At 39.1% G+C, this 20,579-nt stretch overlaps 2 protein-coding genes across 9 annotated transcripts in view; one reads left to right on the top strand and one right to left on the bottom strand.

Annotated features, from left to right (window-relative positions):
- RIC1 (RIC1 homolog, RAB6A GEF complex partner 1) overlaps nucleotides 1-20,579 on the top strand; it is a 175,228-nt gene that overhangs the window by 135,329 nt on the left and 19,320 nt on the right. For 3 of the 5 annotated variants that reach the window (XM_024251964.3, XM_024251965.3, XM_024251963.3), the window contains 5 exons: nucleotides 2,468-2,754; nucleotides 3,586-3,777; nucleotides 5,874-6,051; nucleotides 6,202-6,390; nucleotides 7,264-9,738. In XM_024251964.3, the coding sequence (XP_024107732.2) occupies nucleotides 2,468-2,754; nucleotides 3,586-3,777; nucleotides 5,874-6,051; nucleotides 6,202-6,390; nucleotides 7,264-7,552 (1,135 nt within the window). In that variant the 3' untranslated portion in view covers nucleotides 7,553-9,738. Of the gene's footprint in view, nucleotides 1-2,467; nucleotides 2,755-3,585; nucleotides 3,778-5,873; nucleotides 6,052-6,201; nucleotides 6,391-7,263; nucleotides 9,739-9,987; nucleotides 19,163-20,579 lie in introns of those variants that run through there. The other 2 variants (XR_008509651.2, XR_002916223.3) reach the window with 2 other exon arrangements.
- ERMP1 (endoplasmic reticulum metallopeptidase 1) overlaps nucleotides 12,204-20,579 on the bottom strand; it is a 54,766-nt gene continuing 46,390 nt past the window's right edge. For 2 of the 4 annotated variants that reach the window (XR_008509652.1, XR_008509653.1), the window contains 2 exons: nucleotides 20,307-20,554; nucleotides 17,844-18,027 (listed from right to left, as the gene is read on the bottom strand). Coding sequence is in view for 1 of the 4 variants with exons in the window: in XM_009244460.4 (XP_009242735.3) it covers nucleotides 20,390-20,554 (165 nt within the window). In the remaining 3 variants the exon portion in view is untranslated. Of the gene's footprint in view, nucleotides 20,555-20,579 lie in introns of all 4 variants that reach the window. The other 2 variants (XM_009244460.4, XR_008509654.2) reach the window with 2 other exon arrangements.

The raw sequence follows: 20,579 nt of genomic DNA, 5'->3' as shown, positions 1-20,579 counted from the left end.
CCCAAGTCCCCAAAGTCCATTGTATCATTCTTATGCCTTTGCGTCCTCATGGTTTAGCTCCCACATATCAGGGAGAAACATACTACATTTGGTTTTCCATTCCTGAGTTACTTCACTTAGAATAATATTCTCCAATCTCATCAGGTCATTGCAAATGCTGTTAATTCATTCCTTTTTATGGCTGAGTAGTATTCCATCATATATACGTATATACGACAGTTTCTTTATCCACTCGTTGATTGATGGGCATTTGGGTTGGTTCCGTGATTTTGCAATTGTGAACTATGCTGCTATAAACGTGTGTGCAAGTATCTTTTTTGAATAATGACTTCTTTTCCTCTGGGTAGATCCCCAGTAGTGAGATTGCTGGATCAAATGGTAGTTCTACTTTTGGTTCTTGAAGGAATCTCCACCCTGTTTTCCATAGCAGCTGTACTAATTTACATTCCCACCAGCAGTGTAGAAGTGTTCCCTGATGGCCACATCCATGCCAACATCTACTGTTTTTTGATTATGGTCATTCTTGCAGGAGTAAGGTGGCATCGCGTTGTGGTTTTGATTTGAAAATGCAACAAACTTTTAAATTACCTCTGATGATAGAGGACTAAAAGGAAGATAGATAAATCTGTAGGTAATCCAAAAGCCTTCTTAAAGTCAGTAATTTTACCTTTCCTTCTAATTATACCTTTAGATAAAAATTTAGTGCTAATGCATTTGACACTCCTGTGACCTATTGATTAGAGAAGTTATTAGACAGTGGGGGAGCCAAATGAATTGTATGCTGGAGACTGAAACTGCTATCACCCATAGATGGGATATTGTCTTCTGAGAGATGACTGTGAATTCACACTAACATTATAAAATCATGAGAATTTCCTCTGGTTTGTGAGGCCTATGTATTCCTTCCTATGTTCTTATGTTGTTGTCTCATTTTTTTCCTTACCTAATCCTTTGTTTTATATTGTTCATATTCTCTTTTTTTTCCCCCCCAGGATAACATGAACATATGTTTATATTCTTACTACCGTGCTTGGGCACATAGTGAGAGCTTATTGAACGTTTGTTATTGTCATGTTTTACTGGGTTTTTTTGTTTTTTGTTTTTTGAGATGGAGTTACGCTCTTGTTGCCCAGGCTGGAGTGCAATGGCTTGATCTCAGCTCATCGCAACCTCCGCCTCCCAGGTTCAAGCGATTCTTCTGCCTCAGCCTCCCAAGTAACTGGGATTACAGGCATGCACCACCACGCCTGGCTCATTTTGTATTTTTAGTAGAGACAGGGTTTTTCCGTATTGGTCAGGCTAGTCTCAAACTCCCGACCTCAGGTGATCCTCCTGCCTCTGCCTCCCAAAGTGCTGGGATTACAGGCATGAGCCACCACGCCCGGCCTGTTTTACTGTTTTTTAACAAGTGCTTACTACATGCCAGGCCTTATTCTAAGCATTTACATACATAGGTCCTATTTTAAACAACTCTATGAGGGTTAGCCACATTGTATAGATGAAGAAACAGAGGCCTAGGAAAATAAACTTAGTTATGTTCACACAACAAATGAGTGGCAGAGCCAAGATCCGAATCCAGGCAGTACTGCACCAGAGACTAGGCTCTTTACCTCACCACTAAACTGCCTATCACTTAAAGCACCACATTATCCAGTTAGCAAACCAGTTCCCCCACATTAGCTCATGTGAGTCAGGAACAAGAGACTATACTTAGTCAAGTTGTAATTTTTAAAAATTGGTTTCAGGACTGGCAAGGTGGCTCCCACCTATAATTCCAGCACTTTGGGAGGCCAAGGTGGGAGGATTGCTTGAGGCCAGGAGTTCAAGATGAGCCTGGGCAACACAGCAAGATGCCATCCCTGCAAAAATAAAAATACATTGGCTAGACATGGTGGCAAGTACCTGTAGTCCCAGCTACTTGGGAGGCTGAGGTGCAGAAGATAGCTTGAGCCCAGGAGTTTGAGGTTGCAGTGAGCTATGATCACACCACTGCACTCCAGACTGGGTGACATTGTGAAACCTTGTCATTTAAGAAAAAAAAAGTTGGTTTTCTTTTCATATGTCTGCATGACTCACACTGAGAAATTTAATTTCACTTTGCCTCTCTATCCTTAGTTTCTTTGATGTGCTCTCCTTCCCTCTTTTCACTGGGCTTTTCAAATACAGCATACAGGTTTGCTGCCTTTATTTCCGTCAGCCACCCATCACCTGCCTCCTGGTCTGACTTCTTCCATCCCCCTTTTCCTGTTCCCTGTATTCATTCTACAAATGTGTCTTAGCCTACTGTGTTCCGAGGGTTGTGGTGTAACACGGAGGAGAAGCGTTGATACTTTATCTTCATTGTCAATCAGAATTAGATCTTGGATCTCTTATCTCCTTGTCAGCTTTATCAGTACCTCTGCGTAATAAGTATGTGAAATCCTCCAGTAAAGATTATTCTGTAGCTTTCTTGTGTTTCCACTTACAGATGGAGCAAAGACAGTGACTGTGCTGAGAACATGTATATTGACATGATGCTCTGGAGACATGCTCGGCGCCTCTTAGAAGATGTGAGGTTAAAGGACCTTGGCTGCTTTGCAGCCCAGCTGGGCTTTGAACTAATTAGTTGGCTATGCAAGGAACGTACCCGAGCTGCCCGGGTAGACAACTTTGTAATAGCTCTGAAGAGACTCCACAAAGATTTCCTGTGGCCACTTCCAATCATCCCAGCCTCTTCTATCAGTTCTCCTTTCAAAAATGGAAAATACCGAACTGGTAATGTAGACTTCATGTCACTTGTACAAGGAGAATTGTATTTTACTCCATGTATTTACACATTTTGCTATTAGTTGATAGTCAAGGAATTATTTTCATTCCAAACTTAGGAATGGATAAAAGCCAACTTTTTGTACATGAGTTGGAATGCCCACTGTTTGACCAAAGATGTAAATAAAGTAGAACCTATGTCTCTAAGTCTTGTGACCTTGAAGTCTAATTCAAAAATCTAATCATTCTTGGATTATAAAGAAGTTGAGAACTGCCTGAATATAAAAGCTGCCATGCTTATGTTATTGTGGGAAGGAGTTCTGGAATGAGATAGACATGGACCTCAGAGTAAGCTGACAGAACTCATTCCAGGGGAACAGTAAGGCCACCTTCTAAACTAGGAGAGGACAAACTGAAAGTGTACATTTTGGTGAAATAAAAATTTAAAGTTTTTAAATTCAGGTCTTTTTATGAAGACTGTTCTACTATTACTATTTATGAATATTGAAACCAAAACTTTTAACTTTGGCATTTGGAAACTTCATGTTATCTTAAGAGCCAAAGCAAATCACTTAGAAGATCAACATAATAAAGTTTTGCCTAGCCCCAGTAAGAGATAAGATGATACAACTGTTAGGTGGTATTGTATGGTCAGTCCATTGTTACACAATCCCATGTCTCTAGTTTTGGGGTGGCTGATACAGTATAGGACAGTAATTGCCTTTGAACTGTTCTTACTGGGTAGGCAGGTGGGGGAAGCTAAAAGAGCTGAATTGAAAATGTCAGTGTGTGCATCTTCAATTTCTTCCTCCATTTTTTGTTTTCGGACCCACTCTGCAGTGGGAGAGCAGCTGTTAAAGTCTCAATCAGCTGACCCATTTTTAAACCTTGAGATGGATGCTGGCATCTCCAACATCCAGCGAAGTCAGAGCTGGCTCAGCAACATTGGCCCCACCCATCATGAGATAGACACAGCTTCATCCCATGGACCACAAATGCAAGATGCCTTCTTGTCACCTTTATCTAATAAAGGTAAATGTCATTTTAAATCCTAGCTCTTCTTCAGTTCCTTTGAAGAAAGTTTATGTGCTATAGCACTTCAGAGATAGACCTTCACTCTTTTTCTATAGTGATGGAGGATTAACCGTTTGTATCCACTGGAGATATAGAAAGTTTGTAGAACAAGTTTGTAGAACAAGGCCAAACTGGCCTTGACTGTACTTTGCCATATCTATTTTATGTGAACATAAAATAAATGTTTTATGTGTACTTTGCCATATTTATTTTATGTGAACAAAATAAATATCCTAGGAATAAAGTTCCTACATAATATCCTTGATTTTGCCTCTTGGCCTTAAAAGCTTGTAATATTTACTATCTGGCCCTTTTACAAAAAAATGTACACCAACCTCTGCTCTATAGTAATGGGTAAATCACAAACTGAAGAGGTTTTGAAGCAATTTGTGTTGGCATAGGGTTATACAGTATAGAAGCTTAAACAACAATTTGTCTGAGTTTGCAGTTTTTTTAGTGGCCAGGCATTTGTCTAATGTTTGATTATCAGTCTGTCATCACTATTACCTGAGCTTCTGCTATGTGAGGAGGCTTACAGATCTCATTAGTTTTGTTTTAAATTGTGGTAGAATACACAATTTAACAGCTTGACCATTTTTAAGCAGTTTGTAGTGTTAATTACGCCCACATTGTTCTGCAATCAACCTCCAGAATGCTCTTCATCTTCAAAACGAAAACTCTGTATGTGTTATTTAATAACAAGAACTCCCCATCCCTTCTTCCCCCAGCCACTGGCAACCACCATTTTATTTTTTCTGTCTGAATTTGACTATTCTAGGTACTTTATATAAGGAAATCATATAGTGTTTGTCTTTTTCTGACCAGCTTATTTCACTTAGCATAAATGTCCTCATGTTCATCTTTTTGGAGCATGTTTTATTCCTTTGTATGCAGGTACCACGTTTTGTGTATTCTTCTGATGATGGACACTTGGGTTGCTTTTACTTTTGGCTGTTGTGAATTATGCTGCTGTGAACGTGGGTATATAATATTTCTGTGAGACTCTGTTTTCAGTTATTTTGGGTATATATATGCAGAAATGGGACTGCTGGGTCATAATTCTACTTGCATTTTTTTTGAGGAATCGCCATAATGTTTCCCATAGCAATTGCACCATTTTAAGTTATCAGCAGTGGATAAGGGTTCTATTTTCTCCACATCTCACCAACACTCACTTTCAGTTTTTTGATAGTAGTCATCCTGATGGGTGTGAGATGGTGCCATTACTTTAGAAAACTTTTTTAAAGAGATAATTTCAAATATATTAAAAAGTATGGTTAATAATATAGTGGGTTCCCCTCCCTCCCCCATGTGGCCATCACTCAGCTTACATCACTAATGGCCACGTTTGGTGTACCTCCCCACTCTTGTATTAACTGAAGAAAATCCATGACATATTATCTATAAATACTTCAGTATTTTTCCTACAAGGACTCTTTAAGAATTATGACCAAAATACCATTATCATCCCTATAAAAATTTGATAATTCCTTGGTACCATCAAATATCCATTAAGTATTCAGATTTCTAATTGTTTCATAGGCATCATAATTTTGTATAGGTTAAGATTTAAATAAGGTTCACATATTGTGATTGTGTTCTTAATTCTCTTTTTAAGTGGATGTTCCCCCACCCTCTCCTTTTCCCTTCCTTGCAGTTTATTCATGGAAGAAATTTGGTTTTGTGGATTTTCTCACAATAATAATTTTGCTTATTACATCTTCATGGTTTAGTTTAACAGTTTCCTCTACTTCCTGTAGTAGCTGAATGTAAAGACTTGGTCAAACTCTAGCTAGATTTTATTGAGGGAGGTGGGGAAGACTGCTTCATAGGTGGTGTTAGTATATTTTTCCATCTAAAGGTACATAATGTCGGTTATCTAATTCTTTCTTTAAATGTCTTCTATGTTCACATGGTAATTTTAGCCATGGATTTCATGTTTTAGTTTCAAGATCCTGAGAAATCAACATCTGAGGAACAGCTAATATTTAAAATTAAAGGAAAATATATTTTCTCCAAGAAGTTGGTTGTAACTTTTGGCAATTCTTCATCAGGTGATGAATGCAGTATTGGTTCAGCCACAGACTTGACTGAAAGTAGCTCCATGGTGGATGGAGACTGGACAGTGGTGGATGAAAATTTCTCTACACTCAGTTTAACTCAGTCAGAGCTGGAGCACATTTCCATGGAGTTGGCCAGTAAAGGGCCTCATAAATCCCAGGTCCAGCTTCGGTGAGTTTCTTGGCTATTTGAAATCACAGAATGCCTATTCAGAGTATTTGGGCAAATAGGTATAGGGCTACTCTCCTAATAATCATTGCACTTCTGTACATCTTATAGATCTTCCTTAGCATAAATCATTTTGTTTCTGCTTATATTTAGGTATTTGCTACACATTTTCATGGAGGCAGGGTGCCTAGACTGGTGCATCGTTATAGGCCTGATTCTTAGAGAATCCTCAGTAATCAATCAGATTTTGGTTATTACACAGTCTTCAGAGGTAGATGGAGAGATGTTACAGAACATAAAGACAGGGCTCCATGCAGTGGACCGATGGGCCTCTACAGACTGGTAAGTGCTGCTTTCCTTAGGCTTGGTGTCCTTCCATGTCTTTTGGTGAATCCTGTCCTTTCACATTAAGGCTTAGTTATGGTTCATGTATTATATTTTATTTATTATATATTATTTATTATATGTTCATTTTTAAGCTACTTTCTTTAGTAATCATTCTATACCCAGCTATTTAAATGGATAATTCCATCGAGTAAAGTTACCCTGTTGGTCAGTGTATAATTTATAGTGTGAATGTATATCACTGACTTAAGATTTGATGCAGTGCAAATGAGCTTAGAATTAGACTGGAACTTCAGATTTGCAGCCCTGTGGAATTGAAAGCAATAGTCTACAAATATCTACTTGAAAAGATTCAAAGTTAAGGTCCATGTGAATTTAACATTCCATGGCAGTTACAAGCAAATCCAAATTAGAGTTGTGGTTGCAGTTAAGAGCCTTGGACTCTAGCCTTGTCTTTATTACCAGTTAATGTGTGTATTTGGAGCTAGTTACTTCCCTTACTTGGATCTGGTTTTCCTTAATTGCCACATGCATTTAGGTTAAATGTTGTCTGAAGGTCCTTTTTCAAGTCTAAGCTCTTGTTGGCCTTTCAATTGTAAAATACAATTTTTAGTTGTAATACTGGTTCTAAAACATCACCCTTTGCCCCTAATGCTTAGAAACTTAAGCCTCAGGCATATGCAATGTGCAGCCCCCTCTGCTGGGCAGGACACCCAAGAAGCCTTTCCTCCCTACCTTCTTTGCCTCCTCTCCCCCCTCCTAATCTATCATTGTCCTTACCATATCAATGTTCAGTAGAAGTTCACCCATAACATTCTACCAAACCTTTTGAATTATGGCAGATGAGCTAATGTTTTTTTCTCTACATAGTCCTGGATATAAGCCATTTTTAAACATCATTAAGCCACAACTGCAGAAGCTCAGTGAGGTAACAGAAGAGCAGGTCCAGCCAGATGCCTTCCAACCAATAACTATGGGTAAGACTCCGGAACAGACTAGCCCCCGGGCAGAGGAGAGCAGGGGCTCCTCCAGCCATGGAAGCATCCCCCAGGGTGAAGTTGGAAGCAGCAGTATGGTCAGCCGGAAAGAGGAGGACACAGCCCAAGCAGAGGAGGAAGAACCTTTTCAGGATGGGACTTACGACTGTTCTGTGTCCTAACAACAGTGAGGTTCCATCACAAAGGGGCAGTATTAATTAGCAGCAGCGTGCAACTCAGTATGTTGGACATAGTTGGATGATTTAACAGGAGAACTCAGTTCAGAGACTCTTTGGTAAGTATTATTAGATTTTAACTAATTCTTTCTTGTCTAAGAAGTCTTTTTGACTCCATAAAAATGTGATATAAAACATCTTTCATAAAAAAATTTTAAGCTGCAGTGAGAAGTAAATATTGTACAGATGTACATGAGAATATTTTGGTTTTACTCAAAGGTTGGTAGCTCTTAAACCACAGGAATTGTTTTGCCCCAGGTGAGCTTACTTTTTCACTACTTACATCTTCTCACGTTTCCCGGTTCTGCATTATGTCCAGACTGCTTTTAAAAAAATAAATGCTAAGGTGCTTGCTATAGTCTATCAGGTACTTGAGCTACCTGTTTGCTCCCTTGGATACAGCTGGACTCTTTATTCAGTCCTCCTGAATAGATTGCTACCCTGGGGCACAATATGTGCCAGTATGATGGAAACATTCTCCTTGGCTTTACTAGCCAGTCAAATCGCAGTCCAGAATTGATGGAAGCTATTTACCTGTGAGTTAATGTGCTTGTTTTAGCAAGCTTGATTCCCATTAGACCAATGTGGGCAGAGGTCTGAGGGGGTTCTTCTCAATTTTGCTGTTAGATACCACTAAACTATTTTGCATTAAAGAACAGTATCTTTTTGTGAATACTCTTGTGTAAATATACTCAAAGGCACTGTTCATTTTAGGGCTTGTATTATAATTTGTAAGGTTTTAATGCTGGATTCTGCATGTCTACACATACAAAGACAGAGCTTGCTCCTCTGCAAAACTGAGGAAGACAGGTTTATTGGCTTGGTCATGAAGTAACAGAAATGGTCACACTGATCATGAAATGCAGCAGGTTTTGTGCAAATTAACATAGTCTCTTATTTATTGCTTTTGTAAATTGAATAAAGATGGACTTCTATGTAAATAGACTGCTGAATCCTGTATTATCACGGCTACTAAAAATTAGTGTGTAAAGAATGCATTCTTCATTGTAAACTTAAAATATTTTATGTACTTCTAGAAATGACTTAAATTTGTTTTCATACATTATGAAAACAACTGCATACTCCTTAATTGCTTTAAACACCCATCCAATGTATGTAATTCTAATTACCTTATAACAGTATTAAGACAGCTTATTTGTACTGTGCAATTTGAACAAGGAATGCAATGTTATTTTTTACAAAAAACAAACTTGTTTATTTTTATAATAACGATGTATTTGATGTGGACCAAATTCGTACCACTATCTAAAATAGCCTCTTTTCTCATAGTGCAGTTGTAGTTTAGAAACAAAACTTGGTCCTCTCTCCTTGCTTTTTAAAGTAAATGGCTAGATTTAGTTGTCTTAGCCAGGTTTCTTTTGAAGAGAAACTCAAAACCATTTTGAAACTGCTTAGTTCAGAATACATCAAAGTATTTAAAATTACTGAGTTGGGTAATTTACTATCATTTACTTTTTACATTACAAGTGCAATAATATTTTACAAAATGAAACTCCCGAATGGGTGGAGTATGTGATTATTGGTACCTGGTCCTTCTGGTGCTATTTTTATTTAAGTCTTTGTTTCAAACCACCTTTCCCTGAATCTTAAGATAATGTTTTGCATGTAAGTACATGCAGCCCAGCAAGAAACTAAACTGAACTCTCTTCTCCTATCCTAGTCCATTAAGGAGAAGAACCAGCATTGCTTTTGTGTTTGGTGTGAATATTCAGTCAATAAAAATGATTTACCATTATAAAGAGCTGTGATCTTTTCAAGTATCTGAAATAAAACACTGTGCTGCTGAGTTCATCTCACATTCTTGAAAGCAGGGCACCAGTAAGTTAACTGTATTCCTGTGGGTTAGGCCGTGAATGAATTGTTTGTTTTATACAATATTCTTTTACAACTAATAGAGATAGGAGGCCCCAAGGCAAGAAGTTTGGCAGGTTTACGGAAAATTTGGTAATTTGTTATATACTTTAATTTTTAAAAACTCATTTTTATTGTGTTGTTTGTTTCACATATCAACTGTTTAAGCCATAATTTTAGCCAATGAATTTAAATATTCAGTATAACTATTTGAGGTTTACTAGATGCATTTATTAATAAATTATTTGCTGAAACCAAAACAAGAAGTCATTGGGGTGTGGGAATAAAATCAACCTTTGCTTGTAATTAAAGTTGCTGCTATTTCTGTAATGTGTATTTTTCTCCCCTTGGTAAAGGGCAATAAAACCATTACACAAACTTTGGTTTATTCATCATCTCAGGTTAACAGCCATGAAAATCATCTTTTCATTATATAATTCTGCTTCTTAGAATTTTCCTTATGAAATGAAATTCAGACAGATTTATTTAAAATATTTATTCATATGTAGATTTAGAATGACAGCATCAAGAGTTGGCAACATCCTAGATGCCTGACAGTAAAATACTGGAGGAAACAGCCCATGTCGATGACATGGAAAATGTTCAAAATATAATGAAGGAATGGCAGAAAATTATGTATACCTTAAGATATCTACCAAGCAAACAAAATTTTACATGTAAGTATAGAGGAACCTAGGTGTCATTTCTAATAAGTGGGATTAAAAGGTACTTTGACTTTTTCCCATTTTCCTAAATATGCTTTCAGTCTCCATGGATTTGCCTATTCTGGACATTTCATATAAATGGAAACATACAGTATGTGAACTTTTCTATCTCACTTCTTGGCACCAAAGCATGCTGTTATTTTGGCTGTAGCCATCCAAGTTGTACATGAAGTAGTGTCTCATCATAGTTTAGATTTTCATTTACCTAATGGTTAATGTAAATCTTCTCGTAGGATTATTAGCCATTTGTCTATTTTTGAAGAAAAATGTCTGTTTAATTAGGTCGTTTCATTGTTGATTTGCTGGAGTTCTTTATATATTCTGGATACTATTTTATGTACATATAAATTGCAAATATTTCTTATTCTGTGGGCTTTTCACTTTTTTAGGTTTCAATATTCAAGTTTTTTTTTTTTAAGTAATGTTGATTACAGCATTTGAAGGGGAGAATCTAATTCCACACAAAATGGAAGACTCTAAAATGTACCCATTAAATACTGCTAAAAAAAAAAAGAAAAAGAGTGGTGAGAATACAACAGAAGTCTGATTTAGATTGAGTGTTGTCACCATGTGATTACAATCAATCAATCAATCACACAGACTCTCAATCATTTCACTTTCTTGATAATGTCCTTTGAAACACTGTTTTTCATTTTAAGTCCAACTTATTTTTTCTTTGGTTGCTTGTGCCTAATAATGTGGGTTATGAATATTTACAACTAAAAGTTTTAAGAATTTTATAGTTATATCTCCTACATTTAGGTCTTTGATCCATTTTGAGTTAATCTTCGTGTATGATATGAGAGAGAGATCTGACTTCATTCTTCTAACGTGGCTATTCAATTGTCAGAGCACCATTTATGGAAAGGATTTTTTTCCCATTGTCAAAAAACAACTATAGATGTATGGGTTTATTTATAGACTCTTAATTGTATTCTAATGATCTATAATATCTTCTTATGCCAATACCACATTGCCTTGATTTCTGTTGCTTTGTAGGAAATTTTGAAAGTGAGAGTCCTAAGTTTGTTTTTTCTAGGCTGTTTTGGCTATTCTAGGTCCCTTGTATTTCCATATGAATTTCAGGATCAGCTTGTCAATTTCTATACTAAAATAAAGGCAGTTGGGATTTTCATAAGCATTGTATTCATGACATAAAGCAATCTGGAGAATATTGCCATATTAAGCCTTCCAGTTCATGAACATGAGATGTCTTTCCATTTATTGGGTTTTTAATGTCTTTTAACAGTGGCTTATAATTTTTGCTAAGTCTCATACTTTTGTTAGTTATTTCTAAGTATTATTGCTACTGTAAAAAAATGGGATTTTCTGTTTTTGGATTGTGTATATAAATACAATTGCTTCTATATATTGACATTGCATCATGCAACATCAAACTTTTTCTTTTTTGTGGATTCCTTAGGATTTTCTACATTGAAGGTCATGTTGTTTGCAACCAGAGATAGTTTGAACTCTTCCTTTTCAATCTAGATGCCTTTTCTTTCTTTCTCCTGTCAAACTGTCCTGGCTACAGCCACCAGTACAATGCTTATTAGGTGGCAATAGTGGATATCCTTGTCTTCTGATCTTAGGGAGATGCTTTCTCTCATCACTAATTATGATGCTAGCTGTGGGTTTTTTATAGATAACCTTTATCTGGTTGAGGATGTTTGTCTTTTACAAAATCCAAAACCCTTCCATGATAAAAACACTCAACAAACATACATTGCATCTACTGAAGTAGTCATGTGGTTTTTGTCCTTTATTCTATTAATATGGTACATTACACTGATTTTCAAATGTTTTTAAGACAGTTTTGCTCTGTCACCCATGCTGGAAGGAAGTGGCGCAGTCATGGCTTGCTGCAGCCTCAACCTCCTGAGCTCCAGCCATCCTCCTACCTCAGTTTCTATAGTAAGTAGTTGGGCCCACAAGCACACACCACCATGCCCTGCTAATTTTTGTGTTTTTAGTAGAGTCAGGGTTTTGCCATGTTGTCCAGGCCAGTCTCAAACTCCTGTGCTTAAGCAATCCACCCACCTTGGCCTCCCAAAGTGCTGAGATAAAGCATGTGCCACTGCACCTGGCCAACTTTCTGTTAAACCAACCTTGCATTCCTGGCATAAATTCCATTCGGTCATGCTGTAGAGCCAAGTTGGAGAAAAAAGAAATCATTACCAACATGTTATGTTTTTACAAATCAAATATGGAAGTAGAAGTGTCAAAAAATACACTGATACACCCCCAAAATCCCTACGTATTTCAACTAAAAACAGACATTAAGAGCCATAACTGGGATTGCTGGCAAGATGGCTGAATAGGAACAGCTCTGGTCTGCAGCTCCCAGCAAGATCGACACAGAAGGCGGGTGATTTCTGCATTTCCAGCTGAGGTACCTGGTTCATCTCACTGGGACTGGTTGGACAGTGGGTGCAGCCCTGTGAGGGTAAGCCAAAGCAGGGTGGTTCGTTGCCTCACCTGGGAAGCGCAAGGGGTCAGGGAACTCCTTCTCCCAGCCAAGGGAAGCCATTAGGGACTGTATCTTGCAATCCAGCCCAGATACTGTGCTTTTCCCACAGTCTTCGCAACCTGCAGACCAGGAGATTCCCTCCAGTGCCCATGCCACCAGGGCCCTGGGTTTCCACTACAAAACTGGATGGCTGTTTTGGGTAGACACGAAGCTAGCCGCAGTTTTTTTTTTTCATACCCCAGTGGCACCTGGAACACCAGTCAGACAGAACCATTCACTCCCCTGGAAAGGGGGCTGAAGCCAGGGAGCCAAGTGGTCTGGTTTGGCGGGTCCCACCCCCACAGAGCCCAGCAAGCTAAGATCCACTGGCTTGAAATTCTTGCTGCTGGCACAGCAGTCTGAGCTTGACCTGGGATGCTCCAACATGGGGGGAGGGGCGTCCACCATTGCTAAGGCTTGAGTAGGCAGTTTTACCCTCACAGTGTAAACAAAGCCACTGGGAAGTTCAAAATGGGTGGAGCCCACTGCAGCTCAGCAAGGCCACTGCAGCCAGACTGCCTCTCTAGATTCCCTCCTCTCTGGGCAGGGCAACTCTGAAAAAAAGGCAGCAGCCCCAGTCAGGGACTAACAGATAAAACCCCCACCTCCCTGGGACAGAGCACTTTGGACAAAGGGCAGTTGTGGGCGCAGCTTCAGCAGACTTAAACATCCCTGCCTGGCAGCTGCGAAGAGAGCAGCGGATCTCCCAGCACAGCATTTGAGCTCTGATAAAGGACAGATTAACTCCTCAAGTGGGTCCTCCCAGTAGGTGCCAACAGACACCTCATACAGGAGAGCTCTAGCTGGCACCTGGCGGGTACCCCTGTAGGACGAAGCTTCCAAAGGAAGAAACAGGTACCAGTCTTTGCTGTTCTGCAGCCTTCACCAGTGATACCCAGGCAAACAGGGTCTGGACTTGACCTCAAGTCAACTCCAGCCAACCTGCAGCAGAGGGCCTGAATGTAAGAAGGAAAACCACCAAACAGAAAGGAATAGTATCAACATCAACAAAAAGGACGTCCACTCGAGATCCCAGCTGAAGGTCACCAACTTCAAAGGTAGATAAATCCACGAAGACGGGGAGAAAACACCACAAAAAGCCTGAAAATTCCAAAAAGCAGATCACCTCTTCTCCTCCAAAGGATCACAACTCCTTGCCAGCAAGGGAGCAGAACTGGACAGAGAATGAGTTTGACGAATTGACAGAAGTAAGCTTCAGAAGGTGGGTAATAACAAACTCCTCCAAGCTAAAGGAGTATGTTCTAACCCAATGGAAGGAAGCTAAGAACCTTGAAAAAAGGTTAGACAAATTGCTAACTAGAATAACCAGTTTACAGAAGAATATAAATGACCTGATAGAGCTGAAAACAACAGCGCGAGAACTTCATGAAGCATACACAGGTATCAATAGCCGAATTGATCGAGTGGAAGAAAGGATATCAGAGACTGAAGATCAACTCAATGAAATAAAGCAAGAAGACAAGATTAGAGAAAAAAGAGTGAAAAGAAACAAACAAAGCCTCCAAGAAATATGGGACTACGTGAAAAGGCCAAATCTACATTTGATTGGTGTACCTGAAAGCAACAGGGAGAATGGAACCAAGTTGGAAAACACTCTTCAGGATATTATTTAGGAGAACTTCCCCAACCTAGCAAGGCAAGCCAACATCCAATTCAGGAAATAGAGAGACCACCACAAAGATACTCCTCAAGAAGAGCAACCCCAAGACACAATCGTCAAACTCACCAAGGTTGAAATGAAGGAAAAAATACTAAGGGCAGCCAGAGAGAGGTCAGGTTACCCACAAAGGGAAGCCCATCAGACTAACAGCGGATCTCTCAGCAGAAACTCTACAAGCCAGAAGAGAGTGGGGGCCTATATTCAACATTCTTAAAGAATTTTCAACCCAGAATTTCATATCCAGCCAAACCAAGCTTCATAAGCAAAGGAGAAATAAAGTCCTTAACAGACAAGCAAATGCTGAGATATTTGTCACCACCAGACCTGCCTTACAAGAGTTCCTGAAGGAAGCACTAAACATGGAAATGAACAACCGGTACCAGCCATTGCAAAAACATACCAAATTGTAAAGGCCATTGACAGTATGAAGAAACTGCATCAACTAACGGGCAAAATAATCAGCCAGCATCATAATGGCAGGATCAAATTCACACATAACAACATTAACTTTAAATATAAATGGACTAAATTGCCCCAATTAAAAGACATAGACTGGCAAACTGGACAAAGAGTCAAGACCCATCAGTGTGGTGTATTCAGGAGATGCATCTCACATGCAAAAACACACACAGGCTCAAAATAAAGGGATGGAGGAATATTTACCAAGCAAATGAAAAGCAAAAATAAAAGCAGGGGTTGCAATCCTAGTTTCTGATAAAACAGACTTTAAACCAACAAAGATCAAAAGGGACAAAGAAGGCCATTACATAATGATAAAGGGATCAATGCAACAAGAAGAGCTAACTATCCTAAATATATATGTACCCAATACAGGAGCACCCAGATTTATAAAGTTCTTAGAGACCTACAAAGAGATTTAGATTCCCACGCAATAATGGTGGGAGACTTTAACACCCCACTGTCAATATTAGATCAACATGATTGTATATTTAGAAAACCCCATAGTCTCAGCCCAAAATCTCCTTAAGCTGATAAGCAACTTCAGCAAAGTCTCAGGATACAAAATCAATGTGCAAAAATCACAAGCATTCCTCTACACCAATAACAGACAAACAGCCAAATCATGAGTGAACTCCCATTCACAACTGCTACAAAGACAATAAAATACCTAGGAATACAACTTACAGAGGATGTGAAGCACCTCTTCAAGGAGAACTACAAACCACTGCTCAATGAAATAAGAAAGGACACACACAAATGGAAGAACATTCTATGCTCATGGATAGGAAGAATCAATATTGTGAAAATGGCCACACTGCCCAAAGTAATTTATAAATTCAATGATATCCCCATCAAGCTACCATTGACTTTCTTCACAGAATTGGAAATAACTACTTTAAAGTTCATATGGAACCAAAAAAGAGCCCACATAGCCAAGACAATCCTAAGCAAGAAGAACAGAGCTGGAGGCATCACGCTACCTGACTTCAAACTATACTACAAGGCCACAGTAACAAAAACAGCATGGAACTGGTACCAAAACAGATATATAGACCAATGAAACAGAACAGAGACCTCAGAAATAATACCACACATCTACAACCATCTGATCTTTGACAAACCTGACAAAAACAAGCAATGGGGAAGGGATTCCCTATTTAATAAATGGTGTTGGGAAAACTAGCTAGCCGTATGTAGAAAGCTGAAACTGGATCCCTTCCTTACACCTTATACAAAAATTAACTCAAGATGGATTAAAGACTTAAACGTAAGACATAAAAACCCTAGAAGAAAACCTAGGCAATACCATTCAGGACATAGGCATGGGCAAAGACTTAATGACTAAAACACCAAAAGCAATGGCAACAGAAGCCAAAATAGACAAATGGGATCTAATTAAACTAAAGAGCTTCTGCACAGCAAAAGAAACTAGTATCAGAGTGAACGGGCAACCTACAGAATGGGAGAAAATTTTTGCAATCTATCCATCTGACAAAGGGCTCATATCCAGAATCTACAAAGAACTTAAACTTACAAGAAAAAAAAAATCAAAAAGGGGGCAAAGGATATGAACAGACACTTCTCAAAAGAAGACATTTATGCAGCCAACAAACATATGAAAAAAAGCTCATCATCACTGGTCAGAGAAATGCAAATCAAAACTACAGTGAGATACCATCTCACACCAGAACGGCGATCATTAAAAAGTCAGCAAACAACAGATGCTAGAGAGGATGTGGAGAAATAGGAACTCTTTTACATTGTTGGTGGGAGTGTAAATTAGTCCAACCATTGTGGAAGACAGTGTGGCGATTCCTCAAGGATCTAGAACTAGAAATATCATTTGACCCAGCAATCCCATTACTGGGTATATACCCAAAGGATTATAAATCATTCCACTATAAAGACACATGCACACGTATGTTTACTGCAGCACTGTTCACAATAGCAAAGACTCAGAACCAACCCAAATGCCCATCAATGATAGACTGGATAAAGAAAATGTGGCACATATACACCATGGAATACTATGCAGCCCTAAAAATGGTTGAGTTCATGTCCTTTGCAGGGACATGGATGAAGCTGGAAGCCATCATTCTCAGCAAACTAACACAAGAACAGAAAGCCAAACACCGCATGTTCTCACTCGTAAGTGGGAGTTGAACGATGAGAACACATGGACACAGGGAGGGGAACATCACACACCAGGGCCTGTCAGAAGGTGGGGGGCTAGGGGAGGGACAGCATTAGGAGAAATACCTAATGTAGATAACGGGTTGATGGGTACAGCAAACTGCCATGGCACATGTATACATATGTAACAAACCTGTACATTCTGCACATGTACCCCAGAACTTAAAGTATAATTTTAAAAAATTTAAAAAGAGTCGTAACTGCATCTTGGCTAAAAACAAATATAAATAGCCATAACTGCATCTTGACTTTATTGGCCCTAAAAGAGGAGGAGGAGTATTAGGTTAGAAGTTGTTCAGCTGCTTCACCTTGTATTGAACTGTTCTGAGAGAATTCACTCAAAGCTTAAATAACTTGCACAGAGATCTCTGAACTCAAAGTTCATGCTCTATTTTGGTGAGTGGTGGTGCCCTTTCCTTCTGTGGAGATTAGAATAAGCAATGGGTCACTCTGGCTGAAAGCCAACTTCTTCCCTCCCTCCTACCCTTACTCCCAAATAAAAGAACGCCCTTCATCCTTTGCTATTTTTTTGCTAATGGGGATGATTTAGAACTCCTACATAGGTGAAGCTCAACATTTACCTAATAATTTCTGTGAAATTCAGAAGTACCATTTCATTCTAAGATAAAGGATTCTAACTGAAGTAAACATTTCCATGTTGAGTTCTTTGCTCACATGAGCCATCTAGGTCTTTTAACAGCAATTAAAAGGCTCTGTGGACATGGAATAACCCTTGAAAATATGGGGATACAGAAGAACACAGATCTGTTTTTCAGTTAAAAAGATACCAACCAGTATATTAAACAGTTTATTTCAGTAACATTGTAAGGCAACAATTAATCCTCAGTAAGTCAGCAAACCAGTGACAAGAAATTGACAAACACTCCTTCTACAGCTTCCTGAGACAGCAGGCTGGCTTGTGGCCCCCTTGGTGGTAACATCTTAAGGAATCCCATCATGTTTGTTTATATATGCTAAACTGTAAAAACAAACACTTCATGCGACAATCATTCTTAGGTCAAACACAAGAACGAACTACTTTGAAATCATAATTCTTCACACTTTTTCCCTGAATATGCAGTACTGTACTACTAACATTTAATTCTGTAGAAAATAATGCATTTGTTAGTGACTTTGTTAGAGCTTAAAAAGACCGTTTAGAAACTGTTTAAATGATCACTCTTAAAAAATTTTTTTTAATCTCAGAAGCTACTAATGTGACAGACAAACGGTGTGCTTAAGAGAGTCATAAATACTGTGTATAATTGCTTGACCATTTCTGGCATTTAAATGACCTCCCAAAATATTACACAAGCCCTGAGACTAGTGAGCGTCTTATTACTGACCTTGTACAACACCAAAGCTTCATAATGCTAAAGAAAACCAAAACAAACGACAATGGTTTACACAGGGAAATAACCCTAAGGCAGTATGAAAACAGTTATAACTTATTACTGATAAAGAGTAAAGGCATCCTTCCCAAAGTGGGGGAATTCACAGGGAACACTAATTATATCAGATTAACCACGGGGATAGAAAATAGGCCCATTTTTAAAATTCATTGAGAAATTATTACTTTTTCTCCACAACTGTGATTCTATACAAGATATAAACCCTGCAAACCTTATGTGCTACCTGACAGATAAAAGTAGCAGGAGCCAGACTCTTTTCTACAAAGTCCAGGAAGAGCAATGATTCCAGTGTGCAGTGCTGATACATGTGTCAGCCTAACATGTTATTCAGCTCTGGCTGCAGCCCTATCTACATGGGCCCAGTTAGCTTTTAGGGAGTCACAGATTAGGCAGGCAATGAGGAGCATGATTTAAAAAGCACATCATACACATGAGACAAGCAGTTTCAAGGACGTTTTCTCCTGCGATGCACACTTATTATGCTCTTTCTATTCAGACAGATCCACAGACCACCTTTCAAGAGCATTCCTCTCTCATTTCCTCCATCACCCAGGATAAATCTAGCTACCCTTTTTTGTTAACTGTGCCTTTTCTTTCAACTTTTTGTCCTTGTTAAAACTCAAACTTTGTCCAACGTTTCACATTTCCTAATGATAAAAAGAAAGCTTGCACAGTTTACCATGGATCTCACCAACGCCCTCACTGCTGGAACCAAAAAGCCATGAGAGGTACTGCTGTGATACACCTTACAAGCTACGTAGCCATCTTCAAAATGAAAACCACCTTTAAGTCCTCATGCTGCCATTACACAGGATCTGAACCACCTACACGTACAGTGGTCTCATTCCAGTATAAGCCACAACCTCAAGTCTCAGGAAAGCCAGTCTGCTGGATAGTAAGTTACTGAGAAAAACTAATCTATTCAACTGGCTGGAAAACAAAAAGATAGGCCCAGTGCATCAATAAGATTATACCATAAAGGATTAACCTTGTATAACACAAGACTCCTATGAAACAAAAGAGAATAAATATTTATAAAATGCCCACCACTCCCAGCCTGCCTTCTACCCCAGAATAGCCCAGATGGCAGCTTAGTGCTCTGAGAAGGAAGTTAAGGTCATGTACTGGCACAAACAATATTCTGAACCAAAAGAACCTACGAAAAACAGGGGTATGTGGCCAAATATTCCCCTTTTCAACTTGGTAAGATGGAGAGGAGTAACAGACATGTTTCAGAGGAAAACAGGTATAGAAAACCACCTCAGGAAAGCAGCACAGCAGTGGATCTGAGTGTCCACTTGTCAGGACAGTGAGTCACCAGCTCAGCACAGGGTCCAGGCCTCAGCACAGAGAGACAAAGCACATTTGAGAGGCTGCCTGAAGAAACAGCTTGACACAGGCTACAGCCTCAAGAGTGCAATGCTTCTCTCCCAGCCCTATGGCAATCACTTTGCAGTGACCTACACAGAGTTATATTCTCAAGGGGAATCATTACCTCAGTGAATGATATTTTACCCACCATCCACTAATACAACAAATGGTTTTGGGGCTTAAATTGGAAACAACTTTTGTCTCATTAACAATGGTCTGACAGTGTACATCTTTCTTGATCCTAAAGGGACAGCTATTGAAGTGGTTTGTTGGCTTTTGTCCTTAAGGTCATATGAAATGACGTGTGTGTGGTGGCAGTACCCACATGTGCTTAAGTGCCAAAAGACTGGCATTTTCAAGTGTCAACAGGCCATGCATCATTGTGCCACAGCTAAACCCTTATAGTGCTTGGCCCTGAAAAGTGTTAACCCAGAAAGCTCTTTGAACATATGATCATTAAAATTCATTGACTTACGTTACAAACATCCACGTAACATAGGGAGAAACCATGTCACATGGAGTATCCACTGGGCATGTACTTAGAGCTCATCCACAAGATTAAAATACAAAGAGATCATAGGTGCACACCCAGGCAGAGGGAAATGTCCAATCTGGGAACTTTTCCTTCAGAGCATCCAGTTGAGGGGATCTCTTGTCTTCCCCAGATAGATAGTGGGCAGCAATGGCCACAGTGACCATTCCTTCAGGATGTTCTTCTGAAACCTGCCAGAGAAAATCAATTAGTTCT

The sequence above is a fragment of the Pongo abelii genome, chromosome 13 (assembly GCF_028885655.2).
Source record: "Pongo abelii isolate AG06213 chromosome 13, NHGRI_mPonAbe1-v2.0_pri, whole genome shotgun sequence".
NCBI lineage: Eukaryota > Metazoa > Chordata > Mammalia > Primates > Hominidae > Pongo > Pongo abelii.
This window is presented reverse-complemented; position numbering and strand designations above follow the sequence as displayed.